This window comes from Perognathus longimembris, chromosome 8, assembly GCF_023159225.1.
Source record: "Perognathus longimembris pacificus isolate PPM17 chromosome 8, ASM2315922v1, whole genome shotgun sequence".
In the NCBI taxonomy this organism is placed as follows: domain Eukaryota; kingdom Metazoa; phylum Chordata; class Mammalia; order Rodentia; family Heteromyidae; genus Perognathus; species Perognathus longimembris.
In genome coordinates this window covers 5,925,755-5,944,965 of record NC_063168.1, presented here as the reverse complement: position 1 = coordinate 5,944,965, position 19,211 = coordinate 5,925,755, and the positions used below count along the sequence as shown (strand labels likewise).

Below are 19,211 nucleotides of genomic sequence, written 5' to 3'. Positions count from 1 at the left end.
GTGTGTGTGTGTGTGTGTATGTGTGTGTGTGTGTGTGTGTATAACACATTCATGCATTTAGACCTCAAACTAGCTATGCTATTTAAGGAAATATATTCCATCATGTGTGTGATCTCACTTATCTCTAATAAAAAGTGTAAGTGCCTATAGTTGATAGCCTATATCTGATTTAAGGTGTAAGAGGCTATAAATTGGCATGGAAGTGAAGGGCTAGGGATATGTTTACTGAGTTATATTTAGATGTGTAGCTGTGAAAGTTCTCTCTTCAATTAAAGATGTCAATACTCCCTGTCCCAGCCCATTTCAGCCTAAATAGCCAGTCACTAATCCCTGTGTTGACTGAGGATACAAATGGAGAACTGTTCTGTTTTCCTCATCACTACCTAGTACTTGAATTCTCTTATCTGTTAAACAAGTTAGCATGAATGAAGTTTTTCTATTGCACTAGTGAATAAATGACTGAAAAGAAGCCAATCAAGTCTTGGGGCACTGTGGCTCTTACTGATAGCTCTCCATATCTGGCAGAAGACCAGCGTGAAGCAGATGAAGGCCCAGTTCCATTCATGGTTCTTTCCAATGGTGGACACCCCCATGAAGATGAAGATCAAGGTCTCGCTGACACTGCTCAGCATCTTCATGAAGTACTTGATGGTGGTGTAGGATGTTTGGGACACATTTTCTTCTACATACTTTTTCATTGTCACCGCACAAGCTGTGATCCTACCAAAGAAGTAGAGTCTCAGAGAAAAGCAGCAAAGCTTGACCTGTCCACAAAATCTTCCTCAGTGGCAGTGCCACAATTATGATGCATGACTTTGTACAGTGTCCATGTCTCTCTCCTTCAGGCCCCTTCTCTGACTTTGGGTTTTACATAGCTTATCTTTCTTTCTTTTTTTATTTATCCCCTAACATCTCTACAAAGGAAAATGAGTGTGTTGAGGAAAGAGGGTATGGTATTCCCATCACAAAACAAAACAAAAACCCAAGTTGGACAAGAAGCATAAAGCTATCTACTTGTCCTCCTTTGTGGACAGCTTCCTTAGCCACAAACAGTGCTCTCTGCTTCACGCTGCCTTAAGCTAAACAAAATGCACTCCAGTTGTATACGCAGAATAACTGAGGCCTTTGCTTTCTCCAACCAAATATTATTTCTTACAGCAATCTTATGACTTTTTAAAATTTCAAGCAAATATGGAATCAAGCAAAAGCTTTGTCTTGTCTTAGCAGTTTGGGTTATTTTAAAGTGGGAAATAATAGACACCTGGAGTCTATATTGTTATATTTGGTTGACATAGCTATTCCTATACAATAAGATTGAACATTTGGCTCAGATAGCTAGAAATAAGGAAAGTCATAGAGAAAACAGTAAAATCAGATGTTATCACCTAAACTGAGAAGGCTTATTCTAAGAAAAACATCTCAGTGATACAAGGACATGAGATAAAATCTAAATGAATACTTTCTTTAGAACGGAGAAACCTAGATTTCTAATCTTATCCCATCTACCCAGCTTTATTCTACACTGAAGACTCATGGACTGTGTGTCTTCTCCTTTCTACTTGAGAATTAATCCCTCCCCCCACCAAAAAGAAATATTGAGTTGGACTTTAACCTTGATCTTCTCCCAGCTTCTCTGAACCAGCTTTTCTGAGCAGTCTAAATTGACATTATAATTGCTATGCATTCCTCAGGCAAATCACACAAATAGAGCCAGACCAAGTGTTGGAGAGAACATTTGTTTGGCAAAAGGCCTAAATCAGATTTCACAAAAATTAAAGAAAGAAAAAAAAATTAAAGCCCAAATCCAACCAAGCCTCTGGTGATCAGCATGAGAAAACAGGCCTTTTCTAGAATCCTGGTTCACCTGATGTGCCCTACATTGTTCTCATCTTACTGTGTGTCTGGTGCTTGTACTCACGCCAGGATGCCAGAGAGATAGAGCGTTTCGGCTGCTAAGTAAGACAGATAGCTGAACATGAAGACGATGAGCGGTTCAATTGCAGAGATGTTCTGAGTGAAACGTGTGATAAATGCAGAAATAAATCCAAAAATGATGCCAAAAAATACTCCCCCACATCCAACGATGATGAATCGAGCACATCCAGCCAAAATGTCGACAGGTTCAATGTCTTCAAATTTATGCATCTTTGTGAAGGCGATTAAGATATTGTATAAGACCTATACATGCACAAAAACAAAGGAAATAAACATAACTTGGCAATTTAAAATATTTTCCACATCAATTCTGAACATTGTGTCTGGTTAAATTTTACACAATTATAAATTCGTGGTAACTGAACTTGTCAATGCATTCCAAATAGTCTAGATATATTCAAAATCACTGATAAAAAGAATCGTCAAAGCCTCCCAAAATGGAGCCCATGATAAATATTTAAGACAGAAATACAATTAACTCTATTTTGATTATTACTATTGTATGTGTATTGCAATATTAGTGAAAATATTAATGATATAAATATGCAATATAAATTTGCAAAGCTCACTGTATCAGCTCACGGATTGCCTCTATAGTTCCAATGCACCCTTTCTTGTGTGCTGTAGAATGAATACTGCACCTCCTTTAAGTACTTTGTTCCTTTAAAGTGAACGTCAGGTTAATCTCTCTCAGTAGAAGGGGCAGAAGGAGCACTGAAGGAGAAAGTGACTTCTTGGGACCTTCCTAGAAGTCAGCCATGTGGGGAATGTGGATTCTTACAGACTCTGCAGGCCACAGGCCCTGAGACCAGTGCCTTTGCATATGTACAGCTTTGGCTTGGTGATAATCTGCCCGCTGGCCCTATGTAGCATGTCTGTGGCCTTGGGGTGCAGCTCAGTAGTGTTCTCTCTGCAAGCCTTCAACCCTTCCTCTGCATGCAGATCTCTCCTCAGAAGATCCTCTGCCTCTCCGGAACCCAGGCTCCCACTGAACCAGGAATTGCTGATTTCCAGCCCCACCCAACGTCCAGAGGGTAGTCTTCCTTTTGTCCAGTAAAGCCAGACCCCAGCTATCATCTGGCTAAGCTGGCCCACTTCTCTGTCATCAGAGGTGATCCCCTTCCTCAGTGTTATCTGTACCAATATGAGCCCATTTCTCAGAGGCCCTGGGGAGCACAGAGATATCCCCATGTCTATTAATTGTTACCTTGTTATGGTGAATGCACCTTATATTATATTTATATTTGTATGTTATATATAAATTATGACATTGTTTTCCTTTCCTAATTAAACAGCCTTGTTACAATCGGATTACAATACGGATGGTCCCTTAGGTGAGGATGTAGCTTAGTAGTCCTACAGCAACTTGAACCTCAATTCAACCCCTAGCCCTGCAGGAAAAAATTATAAAAATTAATTAATTTAATTAAAAATTTTAAAAAGTCTCTGATTTCAGATGATTACATTTGTGAATGTGTATTGGATTGTTATCTTGTACCCTGTGTTTGTGCATTTATGCTTTGGCTTTACCAAAACCAAAGATGATGTGGAAGATATTTATACTTTGTAGAAGATGGTGAGACCCTTTCTCAAAAAAATAACATGTAAGTTCCCTATGATGCAGCAGTTCCACTCCTGGACATTGATCCAAAAAGTTACAAATCAGGATATAGCGAAGCCAACAGCACACCCATGTTCATTACAGCACTATTCACCATGACTAAGGCATGGAATCAGCCTAGATGCCCTTCAATGGACAAATGAATCAAGAAAATGTGATATAAAATCACAATGGAACTTTACTCATTAGAAAGAATGATGTTGTACTATTTGTAATAAATAAATAAATAAATAAATAAAGGGGGGACGGAAGAGAAGACTTAGAGAAAATTATATTAAGAGAAATAAGTAGGGCCTAGAGAGACAAAGGTTGCATGTTTTTCCTCACATAATGAAGCTAGATTTAGCTTATAAACTTAGAAGTAAATACATTGGGAGGTAAGAAAGTATATACAAATGTATTAACTGAAATCTGGTGATTCAAGGGAGAACTCAAATAACATAATAAAGCAAAATTTGGAATTCATCAAAAATAAGCACCAGGAAGCAAGTACTTTAAAAGGTGGGGTGAGTTCAAGAGGAAAGGGGTAGGGAGAATTCAGTCAAGAATTCAATTCATACATATCCTACAAAGTCAACAAGAGTGAGAGAAGGGATGGGAGGGAGGAAAGAGTGAGAACATTGAAAGAGGTAACCCTGCTCAAGATGTGTTGTATTCTTAAACTGCTCTGTTAAATGGCAGCTCCCTTGTATAACTACTTAAAGATAATGAAATAAATTCATTAATAAACAGGAAACCAAACCCTTTGAGAATAAATACCAGGCCCTTAAGAATCCTGTAAAACCACAACATACATGTTTTGTTCATTGTTTGCCCACACCAGGAAAACTCAAAGCATGAGGACAGAGGGCAGAAGCTAGAACCGAGGGAAACAGTGTAAGTATGTTCTGAGTGTTACAGGACTGCAGGAAGACTGCTGCGGGTTCTCTGTGCTAGGCTGGGTGGAGGCCCCTCATTTCCTTACTGACCGCTGCTGTAGCAGTATACCATATACACTGGGTAATGTGTAAATACCAGAAGTTCATCTGGCTCAGGTTCTAGAAATTCACTAGCATGGCATTAGCACCTGAGAAGGGCTTCATGCTGTGTAATAATAATATAGGAAGGGCAAGTGAGGGTATGCGACAGAGAAGCAGGAGGGACACTCAAACTCACTGCAACCCATTCCAGATAACTAACCCACTCCCATAACAGCTTCGTTAGCCCACCCATCAGATCAGAGGTCCGGTCCCTTCTTAAAAGTGGTCCTATCTCTTCATACTGTTACAATGGATATTAGAATTTTAACAGGACATTCCAACCATAGCACCCATTTCACACTCTGCTCCCCTCTTCTCTCTGGATGTGAATTCTCTCTCTCTCTCTCTCTCTCACACACACACACACACACACACACACACACACACACACACTGCCCCCTGCTAGGATTCCCCAGGCCAGAGCCTTCTGCTCTACTCTCTATTCTTATTCTTCCTATGGAGAATAGGAATCACTCAGGTCACCTCTATTCTTCCTTGCAGCTCCATAGCTTTGGAGCTCTGCTTCCACTTCACCTGCATGGCTTCCCAGAAGTGCTTGCTGTTGGTGCACGATTGTCTCTCTGGCCATGGTCTACAGCCTGCAAAAAGCCATGGTTATTTTGTCCCAGCTCATTTCTTGGTCATGGCCCCTTACATCACCTTTGTGACAAAAGACTGTCGATTTCTCGTAGAGAGAGACTGACAATAATGATCTGTCATCCCCAAGAATCATGCCTAGACTGCTGTCTAATGAGCAACTGAAGTGCATTAAAATCACAGCCCCTCCCGTCTCATTTTTCCTTATTCTAGGGCACTCTCATATTTGCAGAGAGAAGTTTTCTGTACTGACAGAAGCAGAAGAAGCAGTTGGTCTAATGGAATAAGTCATAAGTCTCCCTGCTTCCTTGGGTCACCATGCATATTGTTTGTGCTTTTCTGTTTCTGTCTATCCACACGCATCTACAGCCTGATTCCTGGCTTTATAATGTGAGTTAGGAGAGGGTCATTCCTTAAAGTAACTCAAGCGTCACCTGCCCTCATCCAGAGTGCTTCATGGCGAAGGGACTCGGCTGGTAGAGGAGGGGAGACACAAGCACGTGGCACAGGCTTTTGGGCCACAGGTGCCTCGGTGCTGCAGCTTTGTCTTCCTAAATGTTGTGCTCATTTTCTAGGGCTATAGTAGCAAAGTGCCCCCGACTCCATGGCTCATAGGAACAGAACTTTGTTCTCTCACTGTTCTGGAGACCAGAAGTCTAGAATCGGCATGTGGTCGAGACCGTACTGTGCTCCCTCTGATGGTACACAAAAGAAGTCCTCTTTGCCTCTTCCTACCTTCTGGTCGCTGTTGGTCTCTAGCCATGATGCATTATTGGTCTGTTGGCTTCTTTTTCTGATCTTTTAAATCTTGCTTAGATTTGCTGGTATGGTAAAGTTGACTTTATGAAAGGGTTACAAAGCTATTCTACTTCTCTAATTTCTTTCTTAAAGATACATGTCAGTTAAGTGTCATGACTTAGAATTGTTTATTGTTGTTGTTATTCTTATTTACTATCATCCCTGCTATTGCCTTCCTTTTACATCCTTTGGCTACTTTACCTTGTTGTTTCAGGCAGAGATGTAGATCATTAATTTTAGGTTTTTCAGATGTTTTAATGAAGGTATTTTAAAGCTATCAAAATTCCTCCAAGTTTATGTTTTGTGTCTGCGTGTCTGTGTACATGTGTGCGTGCCAGTCCTAGGGCTTGAAATCAGGGCTTGGGAGCTATCTCTGAGCTTTACTTTTTTCTCCTACCAGTTGAGCCACAGCTCCATTTCCACCTATTTGGTGGTTAACTGGAAATAAGAATCTCACAAACTCTCCTGTCTAGGGTGGCTTTGAACGGAGATCATCAGATCTCATCCTTCTGAGTAGCTAGGATTGCATGTGTGAACCACTGGTGCAGGGTTAGGCTTTATGTTTTTAAGGAATGGAAGGAGGGAGGCGGGCAGGCAAGGCAGACAGGCAGGCAGGAAGGAAGGAGGGAGGGAGGGAGGGAGGGAGGGAGGGAGGGAGGGAGGGAGGGAGGGAGGGAGGGAGGGAAGGAAGGAAGGAAAGATTAGACCTAGAGCATTTCTGGTTTTACCAAATACGATTGAACTCCAGTATAAAAATACAAAAGAGTTAGGTTTCATGGAGTCTCCTCAGTTCTTTCCCATGGTATGGTATTGTGTCTATTATTCACTGCTGTGGTTTGGGTGTCATTTGTTCTCCCATAGATGACCAGGTCCAGGGGTGCCCCATTCAGAAGGGACCTGTGCTCATCTAGAAGGAGTGTTTGCTTATTCTCACTGGAAGTATCTCAAAATAAGGCTGTTGTAAGAAGTCCTGCATGTAATAACCAGACTCAAGCTTTCGTTATATCAAGACAAAACAGACTAAGATAGCCATCATTAACCAAAGATGGTCTGGGGTGGTAAGTGAGGTGTGTATTATTAGCACAGCTTAGAGGCAGAATCAAGGGCTTCCTCTCTGGCCTGCATCTAAGGATACAGAGCAAGCTATACAGCAGGTTTTTCTAGTAAAGGCCTTTACATAATCACTGAGGAAGCTATAGAGAAACTATTTGTTAACAAGTACCACCCAAAAGCCAAACCATGGGGTGTTTTTTGAGATTTAACTTATTTTTTTTTTCCATACTGCAGTCCAACCTACACTTGAGAACATATGCCCAGTGCTGCTGGTGGTGAGGCACCAAGGGAAAACAGCCGAAAACAAGGAAGCCCTCCAGACTATGTACTGAGGGCCAGGCTGTCCTCCATCACGGAGACTCTCTGGGAATGTGTCACATAGCCTTGTAGAAAAGCAAGTCGCGATCGCATGTGCTCATAGCACAGAGCAGCCGAAGACCATGTTGTACAACTCAAACCTCAGCTACTCTGTTGATTTCAGCAGAAGAGAATGGACAAGTCAAGCGTGTGGGAACTGATTCTGAGCAAGTGCAGTGAGATTCCCACGGGGAGGGACCTTCTTCCAGCCCTGCATTGCTCCCGCATGCTTCCAAGTGATCCAGCTTCACCAATGGGGCAAGCATTTCAGGCTGCTGGTTACAGAGCCTATCGCCGACACATGGGTGCAGGACTGCAAGGTAGCACCCAGTGTGGAAGCGGATGAGTGAGAGGTGCCGCGTCTATGTTGGTGAACACGTACCATCCAATACACCCCAGGGACCCACACCGGTTACCCTCCCTTCTCCCCGCTCTGTCATCTCTCCCAACTGCCTCAAGAGCACATGTTTGAAGACAATGGCCCAGTCCCTGTCTGAGCAGGCAAGCCCCCACCTGTCCCCCTCCCCATGGGTCAGGAGGACCCTGCAGAGCGGCCTCCGCCTCCTGCACTAGGTGAGTATCGGCCCAGGTGGTGATACTCATTCCCCAGGCCCCAGGCGGCATGGAAAGCTACTCAGAAGCAAAGCCGCTCCGTGAGCAGGCAGCCTGGGCTCCAGTGTCAGCCCTGCTCTGCCCGGTCCTTCGGGACTGGAAGATGAGAAAGAGGAAGTGCAAGTCGGGACGACGCGGGGCAGGCAGAAAGCTGGGTGCTGTTGGGTTGTTGTTCATGCAGGCAGAGCAGGGAGTGGTCTAAACACAATGGAAACCTTGAGCAGCCTCCAGTCAATGTGGTGATTCCATTTTTAAGTACAGATGCCAGCTACGGCCAGCCATCTAATCAGTGGCTATGAGTGGACTCCAGGCCTGGCACTTGCTTCACTAAAACGGGACATGAATCTCCCAGCAACTTCCCAGCTGAGGAATATCGCCATCCTGATTTTCCACTGAGAGGAGGCCCAGTGTGTGGCCTGTCTGCACACTGGGGTCACTAGCCGGGCCTGGGCCACTCTCTTCATTAATGGTGGGTCCTCTCGTGTCCCTATCAACACAAAGGGCAAGAAGAACAGACCAAAGGATCAGGAGTGAGCAGAGCCACACCCCCAGGTCTGCTCTGTCTTTGGCCAAGAACTGTGTCCATTGTATTTTATTTGTATTTTAGCTTCTTTTGCTTATTCTATTTATCTTTTAAGATGACAGCTTCCCTTCAGGTTTCATAATACAATCTAAGATTAATAAAATACTAAATAGGACCTGCACCTGTCTTTCTGTTAGGGCAGAGACGATCTCTATTTTTTTTTTTTAGCAATCTTCAAAGCATTCTTTATTTTTAAAATAAAAAATATTATAAATACATATGCCTAGGTGGATATATTTCACAGATATGAATAGATGGATGTATAATTAAACACATGTATATATGAAATATATAATAATATATTTAAGCCTTAAAGAATTCTGTTTCAGTGCATATGTCCTAATGACATGATTGTTACAGTCTACCATCTCTCTCTCTCCTCTCTCTCTCTCTCTCTCTCTCTCTCTCTCTCTCTCTCTCTCACTGTCACAACTGAAGTCTTTCAGCAACTTTGCTAGACTACATTTTGGGGATTTTTATCTGCTGCCTCTGCCTAAATCTCAGCAAGGGGGAGAACTACATGGAGTAAGAGCCATGGAGATGGCTGCTCCTGAACAAGCAGCTCCTTCTGATTGGTGAGAAAGAAGCGGCTCACGGCTGCAGATCTGCAGAGCTTTCTGCATGTAGCCACGGCCACAGGCCACCTTCTGCATGACTCAAACCTTCCGCTGAACAGGCCGGGACTGGGCTGTTGCTCCCTGCTCAATGAGAGGGTGAGTTCAAAGCCCTTAGCTCAAAATATCATTGGATGGCAGAAAGTAGGGGTTGCTTTCAAGCTGCTTTCTAAATCTGGCTCTCGGGTTTCTCTGGTTTCACGTAGCGATCCAGCAGTGCCCTGGCACACACCGAATGCTCGCTGAGCCGTGGGTGACCCGTGACCACAGAGTCACATGTGGGCAGCCTGACCGGAGCAACGGCCGTGCCCCCCCCCCCGGCCCCCCCAGGATCACAGAAGAGCCTCCAGAAGATATACTTTTGGCTGGAGAATTATAACGTTATTTTGGAAATGATCATTCTTTAGAAATGTCTATGCGGAAGCAATTAAGCTTCGAGAAAGTCAAGCAAATGGCGCTGGCAATGAAGTTGCAACCTGAAACCAAGCTGTGATTGATTGGCTCTGGATGTGAGCTCCAGAGAAAACGCAGGCTGAGGATGGATGGATTCTCTTTGAGCTGAGGGGCAGCTCAGAAAGTATTTGCATTGGTAATTCATACACACTGTTCCTTGGCAGGACTTTTTTTTTTTTTTAGATCATGTGCTAATGTCCCTGCTGGAGAAATAGTGTGTTCTGCGAAAAGTAAAGAAGTGACAGGCAATACCGTGCACGTGGAAGTGCAAGCTGGCAGAGACTTGGTGGGAAATCTTGGCAGCCGTGCTGTCAAGTTCAAGGATATGCGCTACCTTGACGGTGGGCAAGATCGGGGAGGGCTCAACCTGCCTGACTCTAGGGTGCTCTCCATCCACTGCTGCGTGGGTGTGAGCTGCTCTCCATCCCTCCTTCCCAGCCGCAGCTCCTGCTTCTCCCTGACTTGAGAGTTTCAGTTACCTGACCGTTTGCAATAGTCATCCGCACAACCCATTTGCAACCTCCTTGCAAACCTAGATCACCTTGTCACCTGCCGTCACAGCCCTGGGTGTTTCCCTCTGCTCCCCGGTGCAAGCCCCGTGTAGCCCCTTGAGCTTCAGTGTCACCTCGCCTGGACTGTACATACATTGTCTGCTCTTGCCGATTCCCTCTGTCCAGAGACCATCTTCTTAGCGCTAGGGGAGAACCTCACATTTTTACCAATGGTGTGAGGAAGAGGTGATGAAAACCAGCAATTCTAGGTCAATGTTTTGTTTTTGGTAGGACTGGGGTTTGAAGAGCCCCGAGCTTGCTAAGTAAGCACTTGCCAGTTGCGCCACTTCCCACAGCCCATTCTACTCTACTTGTGTTGAGGATGAGATCGTATATGTTTTGAGGTGGCAGTCTTGGACCACGATCCTCCTGTTATGCCCTTCCCGCGCAGCAGGAAGGACAGATGCACGCCAATACGCTCAATGATTCCTTGTGATAGGGTCTCACTAACGTTTTGCCCGGGGTAGCCTTGTTTCTGTCTTCCTAGTAACCAGCATTACAGATGTGAGCTCGTACCCTGCTCAAGTTTTTTCATACATACTGTTCAATCTGGAAATTTCATTCCTAAGAAAATGTCCTATACAGACAGTCCTGGGAAAAGAGAGGCAGAAGGAAACAAAAATATTCATTGCAACATTACTTGTGAGAGTGAAAACCATCTAAATAGCCAGTCACAAAGGAAATTGTTCAATAAAATTACAGGTAAGCTTAATCTTCAAGCACTACAGTGTAGCTTTAAGAAAAGACATAGAAATAATTCCAAGACATGTTACAATGAAGCAATACCTATAATATAGCCTCCCAATCACTGTAAGAACAACATGCGTCTATGGCTGGGATAGGGGAGGTCACACATGACCAGTCAGGGGAGATGTCTACATGGATAGAAGTAGAACTCCGGCACAAAAGGTAAGGACAGGACACGTGGAACTATCTGTACTTCATGGTGTGTAGTTTTGTACTGGTTGACTTTTTTCTTTTTTTTACAGTGTATTACAATCTACTAGTTCATGTGGGGATATACATCTAAAAATTAAATTATATTAAAAGCATACATAACTGTCTTAAAGACTAACTAACAACTGGTAAGAGTTGTCGTTATTCACAAAGCTGCCCAAAGAGATGGTTTTGTCGTGAGTATTTCAACAGCCTGGACTGTAGATAGCTCTTAAGCTCTGGAGCTCAGCGACGATCTGGCCTGTCCGGTCTCTGCTTTTCTCCAGAGGTCTCCTGAGCAGAAAGTCTTCACTTACCTTTCTTCTTCCCCTCTCCACTGACATAGAGGATAACACTTTCCTATCATTCCTCCATCCCCTCTTTCCTGACCTGTATCTCTTACTTTTTTTTTTTTTTTTTTTGCCAGTCCTGGGCCTTGGACTCAGGGCCTGAGCACTGTCCCTGGCTTCTTTTTGCTCAAGGCTAGCACTCTGCCACTTGAGTCACAGCGCCACTTCTGGCCATTTTCTGTATATGTGGTGCTGGGGAATCGAACCCAGGGCTTCAAGTATACCAGGCAAGTGCTCTTGCCACTAGGCCATATCCCCAGCCCTCTTACTTAATTTTATCTTATGCAATGTGATACCTATTAGCTCTCTGCCTGTCTATCTATATGAAATGTGGGTGAGGTCTGGTGAATTAGAGGAAATCAAAACACAAGCTATTACTTTTGCCAGTGAGAAAAAACTCAGAGTGGTCTTCAGCCGTCCGTTCTGCTAGCTAGGTGGAGAACAGTTCCATTTCACTAAAGGATGGTCTATTTTCTCTTCTCTTTCATTGAAGTCGTTAGCGGGCAGCTAGAAAGACAGCATCACACGGGACACACCTCACAGACTGAAGGAGCCACGTCAATGCCCTAACCCCCCAACTCTTGTCCTCAGCCCGGGTCCCACCTCGGAACCCCCCTGAGACGGGGGACTGACTGACAGCTCACCACGCTGATGCCGTCGTTGAGCAGGGCCTCTCCGAAGATCATCATGTAGAGCTGCTCGTTCACGCGGGCCTCCTCAAACACAGCCAGCACCGCCACGGGGTCCACGGCCGAGATGAGGCTGCCGAAGAGCAGGTTCTGCAGCAGGCTGATGTCGCCCAGGCCAAAGGCCTGGATGCGGCAGATGAAGTAGAGGGACAGGCCGATGCCGAAGGCGTTGATGAGAGCCCCCAGGCCAGCCCACCACAGGATGGAGCCGATGTTCTCGAAGAAGGGTCGGGTGGGCATGAAGTAGCCACTCTCCAGCACGATGGGGGGCAGGAGGTAGAGGAAGTAGATGCTGGAGTCCATGACTGGAGGGGACTTGTGGTCCGTGCCAAAGATGATGAAGCCCACCAGAGCCCCCACGAGGATGAGGAGGCAGCTCTCCGGCATGAGGCCTGGCAGGCGGTGGTAAAGATGGAAGCCTGGGAGGAAAGAGGACGGGCTTTCAGTCTTTGATCTGAAATGGTGCCAGGCGTCCTCAAGTCTTTTCTTTTTCAGTACTAGGGGTTGAAACTCAGCCTCACGTGGGCTAGGCAAGAGTCCTACCCCTCGAGCCGTATCTCTCCCCACTAGAAGTCTTTTGTTAACTATAATTTCATCCTTGTTATTAAGGTATTGGCCAAAGGGGTTAGTGTTTCATAAGTCAGGCCACGAGTCTTTTTTTTTTTTTTTTTATGGACAATGTCACCCCTCCCTTCCTTCTCTCTCCTCTAGTTTTCCCCCGCTAGAGGTCTTTTGAAGAGAAGTGGAAAGGACTTCGGGCAAGCTGATTGGCATCCGGGCCTCAGTGTCCCATCTGGAGCTGGAGCTGGAAGGCTGGAGCGAAGATCTCGTGTGTAACACGCTGCGCTCCCAGCACGGAACCATTCGCCACCGCCTGCCTTCCCCTCCCCTTCCCTCTTTCTTCTTCCCTCTTTTCCCTATCTTACAGGGACCTGAGGGAATCTAGGAGGGGAAAGAAGAGCGGAAGGTCTGCTCTCAGGCAAACCCCCAAGTCTCTCAGATGGCTTCTGCAGGGTGTAACAAATTCTCCCGTACCTCAACTTACCTCAGTTCCCTCTTCACCAAGCAAATAGACGCAATGTAAAGCTCCCGACTTAACCAATGCCGTAGCTACCTGCTCAGTCAAACTTTCCCAGACGGCCATGACTTTCGCCCCTTCGTGCAGTCAGCCATAGATGTCCCCAGTCACCACTGCCATGAGCTACCCCCCAAAACCTGCTCTCCAAGCCCTGCTTTCTACTGCGGTAGCTGCCGCCTTTTATTGTTAGGGTCCCCTTATTTATCTTGCTGATTGTTATTTTGTCCTAAGGACCTGCTATGATTTGGGTTTCAAATGTGTTCAAGGCTTGGACCACTCCAGAATTAATGGGACCCTAAAGAAGTGGAATCCGCCGGTGGTGTAACTCCTTGGAACAATTAACTTGCAGGTTAACAAAATGAATGTCAGGGGAGGGGTGAGTTCAAGGGGAAGGGAGCAGCCAAATGGAGAAAGAGAGGGTGGACAGATGCAATGATAATATCCAGGCTATGTGTATGAACAGGTAAAATGAAAGGATTCATGGGGTTGGGAGAGATGGGGGAGAAAGGTGGAAAGGGTGTCATTGATCCAGGGGTATTATATTCACTAAGGGACATGCTGATTGGAAAACTCTGGGTGTAACTGAAGAATAATTTTAAAAGTCTCCTCTCAAAAAGTAAAAGAAATGGAATGGGGCGGGAGGTCTTGAAGGGGCTCCTGGCTCTTCAGCTCCTCGGCAGTGAGCTGACCACTCTGCCGAACCCCATACTCCTGACATGATGCTTTGGTGCTGGTTCAGAAGCAAGAGGGCTAGTCAGTCAATCACGAACAGGAATGTCTCAAACCGTGAAGAAGAACAACCTTTTTCTCTTTGTAAGATTATGATTTCTAGTGTTTTGTGGTGGACAGATGACTGCTCCTCACCCTGAACCCCACAGGCCATTCTGTTCTCTAAGGCCACATGACTTTCCTGCATCGTTTGCGTCGATTGTCCACTCCCCTCCTAACAGGCAAAGCCTCTCGTGCGTCTCAAACTAAAACTACTTGCTCAGCATCCCTCTGCAAGTACCAACCTCCTTGGGAAGTACTATAAAGGGGAAAACCAAAGATGTAAACTATACTACTTCCAGGGTTGAAGAAGTTTTAGTAGTAACAAAGAGATACAACACGACCCATAGAGGAAATAGTAGCATGCACACTGGTATACTAGTCTGCTGTAAGAGCTCAGGTCTTAGTCCTCCCCAGGGGGTCTCTCCATGTCTGTCTTCCACACAACCTGCTTGATCTTATGCAGTCTACAGTAGGGTCACACAAATGCCTTTCCACTCCGGTCCCTTTTATTAATCTTCTTATTCGATTATCATTGCTTAAATTGTCCTTTTTCTTGGTCTTTATTTCTGCTCAGACTTTGAGGCTAAACTTTATCCATCTTGTCCTGTGGTATCTATCTACTATTTTTGAGCAGGACTTACCTCTCCTATCAACCTGTAATTTTCTCACACTCAGCCTAAATGATTTGCATTTTATATTTCTCCAAGTGTTTAGCCAAGTGTCTTATTTGCAAGAACGATGTCTACTAAATACCTATAATTGTGGAAGTGATTGAAGGAATGGGTTAAATGTTCATTGGAAACATCTAGAAATCATTGGAAAATGACGTCTACTTACATCATTGGAACAGAATGAGAGACCTGTTAGACGACGTCTTTAAGGAGAAGCAAAACAGCTCCGAAGCCAGAGGACCACTCAGGAAGCTGAGATCCAAGGGCTATGTCTGGGAGACTTGGGAGGCTAAGATCTAAGGATCGCAGTTTGAAGCCAGCCTGGGCAGGAAAGTTTATGAGATTCTTATCTCTAATTAACCAAAGTGAATGTGTGGCTCAAGTGTTAGAGTGCCAGCCTTGAGCCAAAAAAAAAAAAAAATAGGAAGAATGCCCTGATCCTGAGTTCAAGCCTCAGGATTGGCACAAAAAGAAAATTGTCGAGTTCTTGACCTTCATTGAGGAATTTACTTGGCTGTAGCAATTTTTGAATTGGGAGAAATATGTGAGGATGATTTGGAAGATGAATTTTGTGCCAACTATTACAGGGTCCTGAATTCAAAATTAAGGAAGGCGGGCTTCCTCCCATAAACCAAAGGGAGCCAGTGAATTGTTTTTTTTATGATTTTAAGGCTTCACTATCCAAGGAGGATATGAATCTCCCTGACTACAGCTTTACACATCTCTATTATATGCAGGAAGGTTGGTACAGGGAATATTATTATCAACAAGGGACCTCCCTCCCCACTAACTTAATCCCACTGGCCTTGCTATGAGTCAAAGGCCTCCTGTAGTCCAGAATTCTCTACTTCCTAATCACAATCTCAGTCTACTCCTTCTCTTCCTGGCTTCTTCTTTTTAATTCATTTAACATTTTCTAACCAAACTTTGTACAAACAAAACCTTACTTTTCTTACTATGTCAAGAAGGTGGGAGTGCCCATACTGTAAATTTTCTCAGGCTGCATGGTGCCTCAGTCTGGTTCTACTTCCAGGAATCTGGGTTCCTGAAATGGACACCATGTTCAGCTGCTTTCAGCCAAGCGGAACCTGTGCAGGCAAAGCAGCAAAACACTGCGGTGCCCCAACTGGGACATTACAAAACAGAAAATGGAAACCGCTACATGCATGCCACATTTCCAAAGTGTCTCCCTTTTCATGACGGACAGCTGAGTCAGTCCCTTCAAGATTTTATACTTTTATTTATGCCTGAAACTGAAATGAACCCACGCAATAAAGTGCTTAAAAAATAAAAGCCGACCTATAATTCTATTCTTTCAAATACTTCAAGGGACATCTTTTCCATGATGTTTCAAGAAATGAATCTTTAAAAAAAAAAAAAAAGCCCACAGAGTGTGAGGTGACCGTCTATTACTTTGGTTGCGTACCAGCTTTACTTATAAATTCATTAAGTGTTTTTAATGGATTCTGGAACATTTTGATGTGTTTCTATCAGAATACCTAGAAGTTAGTTCAAGGTTAACCCATCTTCTACATTAAACTAAGTCCTTTAAGGTCAGGAAGCAGGTCATTTTCATGTCCATGTGGGTATGAAATAAATGTGCTTTGGTTAAATGAGGAATAAAATAATTGTCAATTGTGTCCTTATTCAGCTTTATAATATACTCTAAAAAGAATATGTGTTGCTTAAGCACTAAACATTGAAAATTATTGTTGTTTTAATTGTTCTTGTGTGCTTGGTGGATCAGCCATCATTTATATAACCAGCTTAGTACTGGCCACCTCGTGTGTGGTCAGTACATATGTTTCTTGTACTCCTCACTTCAACATTCCAATGGGCTATAGGAGATACCTGGGTTCCTAAAGCCTAGCAAATAGGAAATCATACTTGACTAAGCATGGTCCAGCTGGTAACTTACTCAGGCATTGTTCCTTTTCTACAGTATGTTGAACTCCATCAATATGAAATGCAAAACCACTTCAAGCATTAGTCCCATGAGCAACAATGCTCCTACAATCCCCTTCACTTTACACACACAGGCTAGCCAGTCAATTACACCTAGTTTCCTGATTCCCAAATTAACTCTCCAGCCACTTCTGAGAAGAAGAAGGAAGAAGGGGGAAGGGGAGGGGAGGGGAGGGGACCTTGAACGCAAATAATCTCCTCCAATGTTTACAAAGGAACATCAGCATACCACCACCGAAGACCACCTGGAATCTCTTCAGGATGAACATGGCTTCAGGAAAGATGTTCAATCTCCTGCACTGAGTCACTTTTCTATTTGGAAAGCCAGTTTTACTCAAACACTTCTTTAAAATAATGGGAGACGCTTTGCACAACTTAATTGTTTTAAAAGTTGCAGGGGAGTTCTTCGAAGTGACAATTGCTATTCAATCTTCACACTTTATTAGCTCAAAGTGAATAGCTGTTATAAATAAGCACTTAATGAGTACACCTTCACAGACAGATAAAAACCTACAGAAGCTAACGACACATGCCTAAACCCACATTTTGCATGTATCCCAGTGTTCTCTGTGTATATATACTTTTCCAGCACCTATGCCCATAAAAGCTTTATATTTTGTACATATGCATATAAATCATAAATTATATATCTACACTTATATATCTACAGATACGCATAAATCTGCATACACACAACACACTAACATATAAGTATACATATTCTAGATATTCTACCTCAATAAATCAATCTACATATTCAAATAATAGCAAGTTTAAAGCTTTGATAAAGGCTACACGATGCTTAGTACTTTAGATAATTACATAGATTTTCTTCTTTGGAATAAGCTGATTTTAAGGAAACAGGAAGTTGCAATTAGGAATTAAATAATCACAGAGTATGAACCACCACTTTGGATTTGGGCACAAGGAACCCTGGGTGGGAAGTTAATCTATTGCCTTGAACTCACTTTATGGCACAAATAAACCAGAGTTGCCCCATTAGCTCTACTTGACTTAGATGTAAACTGTCTCTGAGGACCAGGACTGTAAGAGTCCTATGCTGGTCTTGCTCCTTGATTTCTGTCAATTCCTAAAGGGTAAACATTGATGAATCTCACAGTTACACCATTAAGAATGCAGAATATTTTCCCGAAGAAACATGAGGCTCCTGACATTTTCATCCTGTATACTCCAAGGTCTTTTATACCTTCCATGTCACAATTTCTTTTAAACATAGGACCTAGAACTTTACATGACAAGGTCACATGGTTGTCAGCCTGTAACGACAAGAAATCAAAACAACCCAGAAGTATGCTCTTAAATATCACACCATAGTCTCGAAGCATTAAATAGCGTTGATTTTTACGTAATAGCAGTAACAATAACAATCAATTTAGACCATCGTTTACAAGAATTCTCACATATATTACCCGATATGAGAAAAAAAAAAGCATCACAAACGAGGCATTGGGAGACTTACCGATTTTGGCAAGCGATGCTAAAAGTATCCAAAGGGTGACCTCGTATGGAATTTGCACATGATCATAATCCAGTTCAAAAACAGATATCCTTTCACCTGGCTCTGAGCTGGAAGCCGCAAACCAAGCGCCAGGGGCTTGCTGGCCGGAGGAATTTGTGGATTCATTCAAATCAGAAGATACTTCGGAGCATGCAAGGACCAGCAGCAATAGCAACGACTTCCAACAATGGAGAGGCACAAATACCTTGAGATCCATGGCTGTGTGTTTCTCTGACTGCACACCTGGACTCTGCGTATGCCCCACCTCTGAGCTGGAGACGACTTCTAGGGACTACCTGCATCACCTGGGTTGAAGACAAAATACCTGCAGTTCGTGGCTCATTCCAAGCCCGGATGTGTTACTAATTCTGCACAAAGATGCTCTCTAATCTTCTTAAAATCATCTGTGTTCAGGCAATCTGTCTTCTTGGTTCAAATGCAGCTCTCCAATACATTTGTTCCAGCCCAGGGAGTTATCTGTATGACCTTCATCGCCCTTCATCCAAATGTGACTTGAAGAACAATTTACCAAGAGGAAAATATCTCTCCATTCAAAGCTGTTTTCTCAATTCATTGCCAACTGGTTCCGTCTTGTGCGTGAAAATTGGAAAGGACAATACAGTGATCGTTCCGTGTGTCTGTGGAGTCCTTTAGTGAGGAAAGGAATCCTGTTCTCCTCTACAGGATTCAAGGAAGGAGCTACCTGTCCTGCACCTGTTTGTTTGTTTTTTCTCTCCTCCCCCTGTTCTCTCACTAGATTTGAATGGTCAGGGCTGCAGGTAGCTCCTGAGCCACACTTAATTATTTGATTTGACTTGTAATGAAATGTTTGCTCTGAGGGTTCTCGACAGGTTACACTACTGACATCTAGTGGGCACCTGCAATATGACATGCTTGACGTGTTCACTGATGAATACTTACGTTGACCGTATAGATATCATCACCCAAACCATAGAGCTTTCTGAGAATGAAGAAATGTTAATATTATACCAGACCATAGGTATCAACCAGGACTGTCCTGGAAAGCTTTGTCATGCTA

At 43.8% G+C, this 19,211-nt stretch overlaps 1 protein-coding gene across 2 annotated transcripts in view; it reads right to left on the bottom strand.

Moving 5' to 3' along the window:
* The window catches only part of Slc9a4 (solute carrier family 9 member A4), a 43,138-nt gene extending 24,225 nt beyond the window's left edge, over positions 1 to 18,913 (bottom strand). Inside the window, exons 1-4 of one of the 2 annotated variants that reach the window (XM_048352464.1) lie at positions 18,134 to 18,913; positions 12,124 to 12,587; positions 1,919 to 2,178; positions 503 to 720 (exon numbers count right to left, since the gene is read on the bottom strand). In XM_048352464.1, the coding sequence (XP_048208421.1) occupies positions 503 to 720; positions 1,919 to 2,178; positions 12,124 to 12,587; positions 18,134 to 18,389 (1,198 nt within the window). In that variant the 5' untranslated portion in view covers positions 18,390 to 18,913. Of the gene's footprint in view, positions 1 to 502; positions 721 to 1,918; positions 2,179 to 12,123; positions 12,588 to 14,854; positions 14,925 to 18,133 lie in introns of those variants that run through there. The other variant, XM_048352465.1, reaches the window with a different exon arrangement.
* Between the last annotated feature and the right edge of the window lie 298 nt (positions 18,914 to 19,211).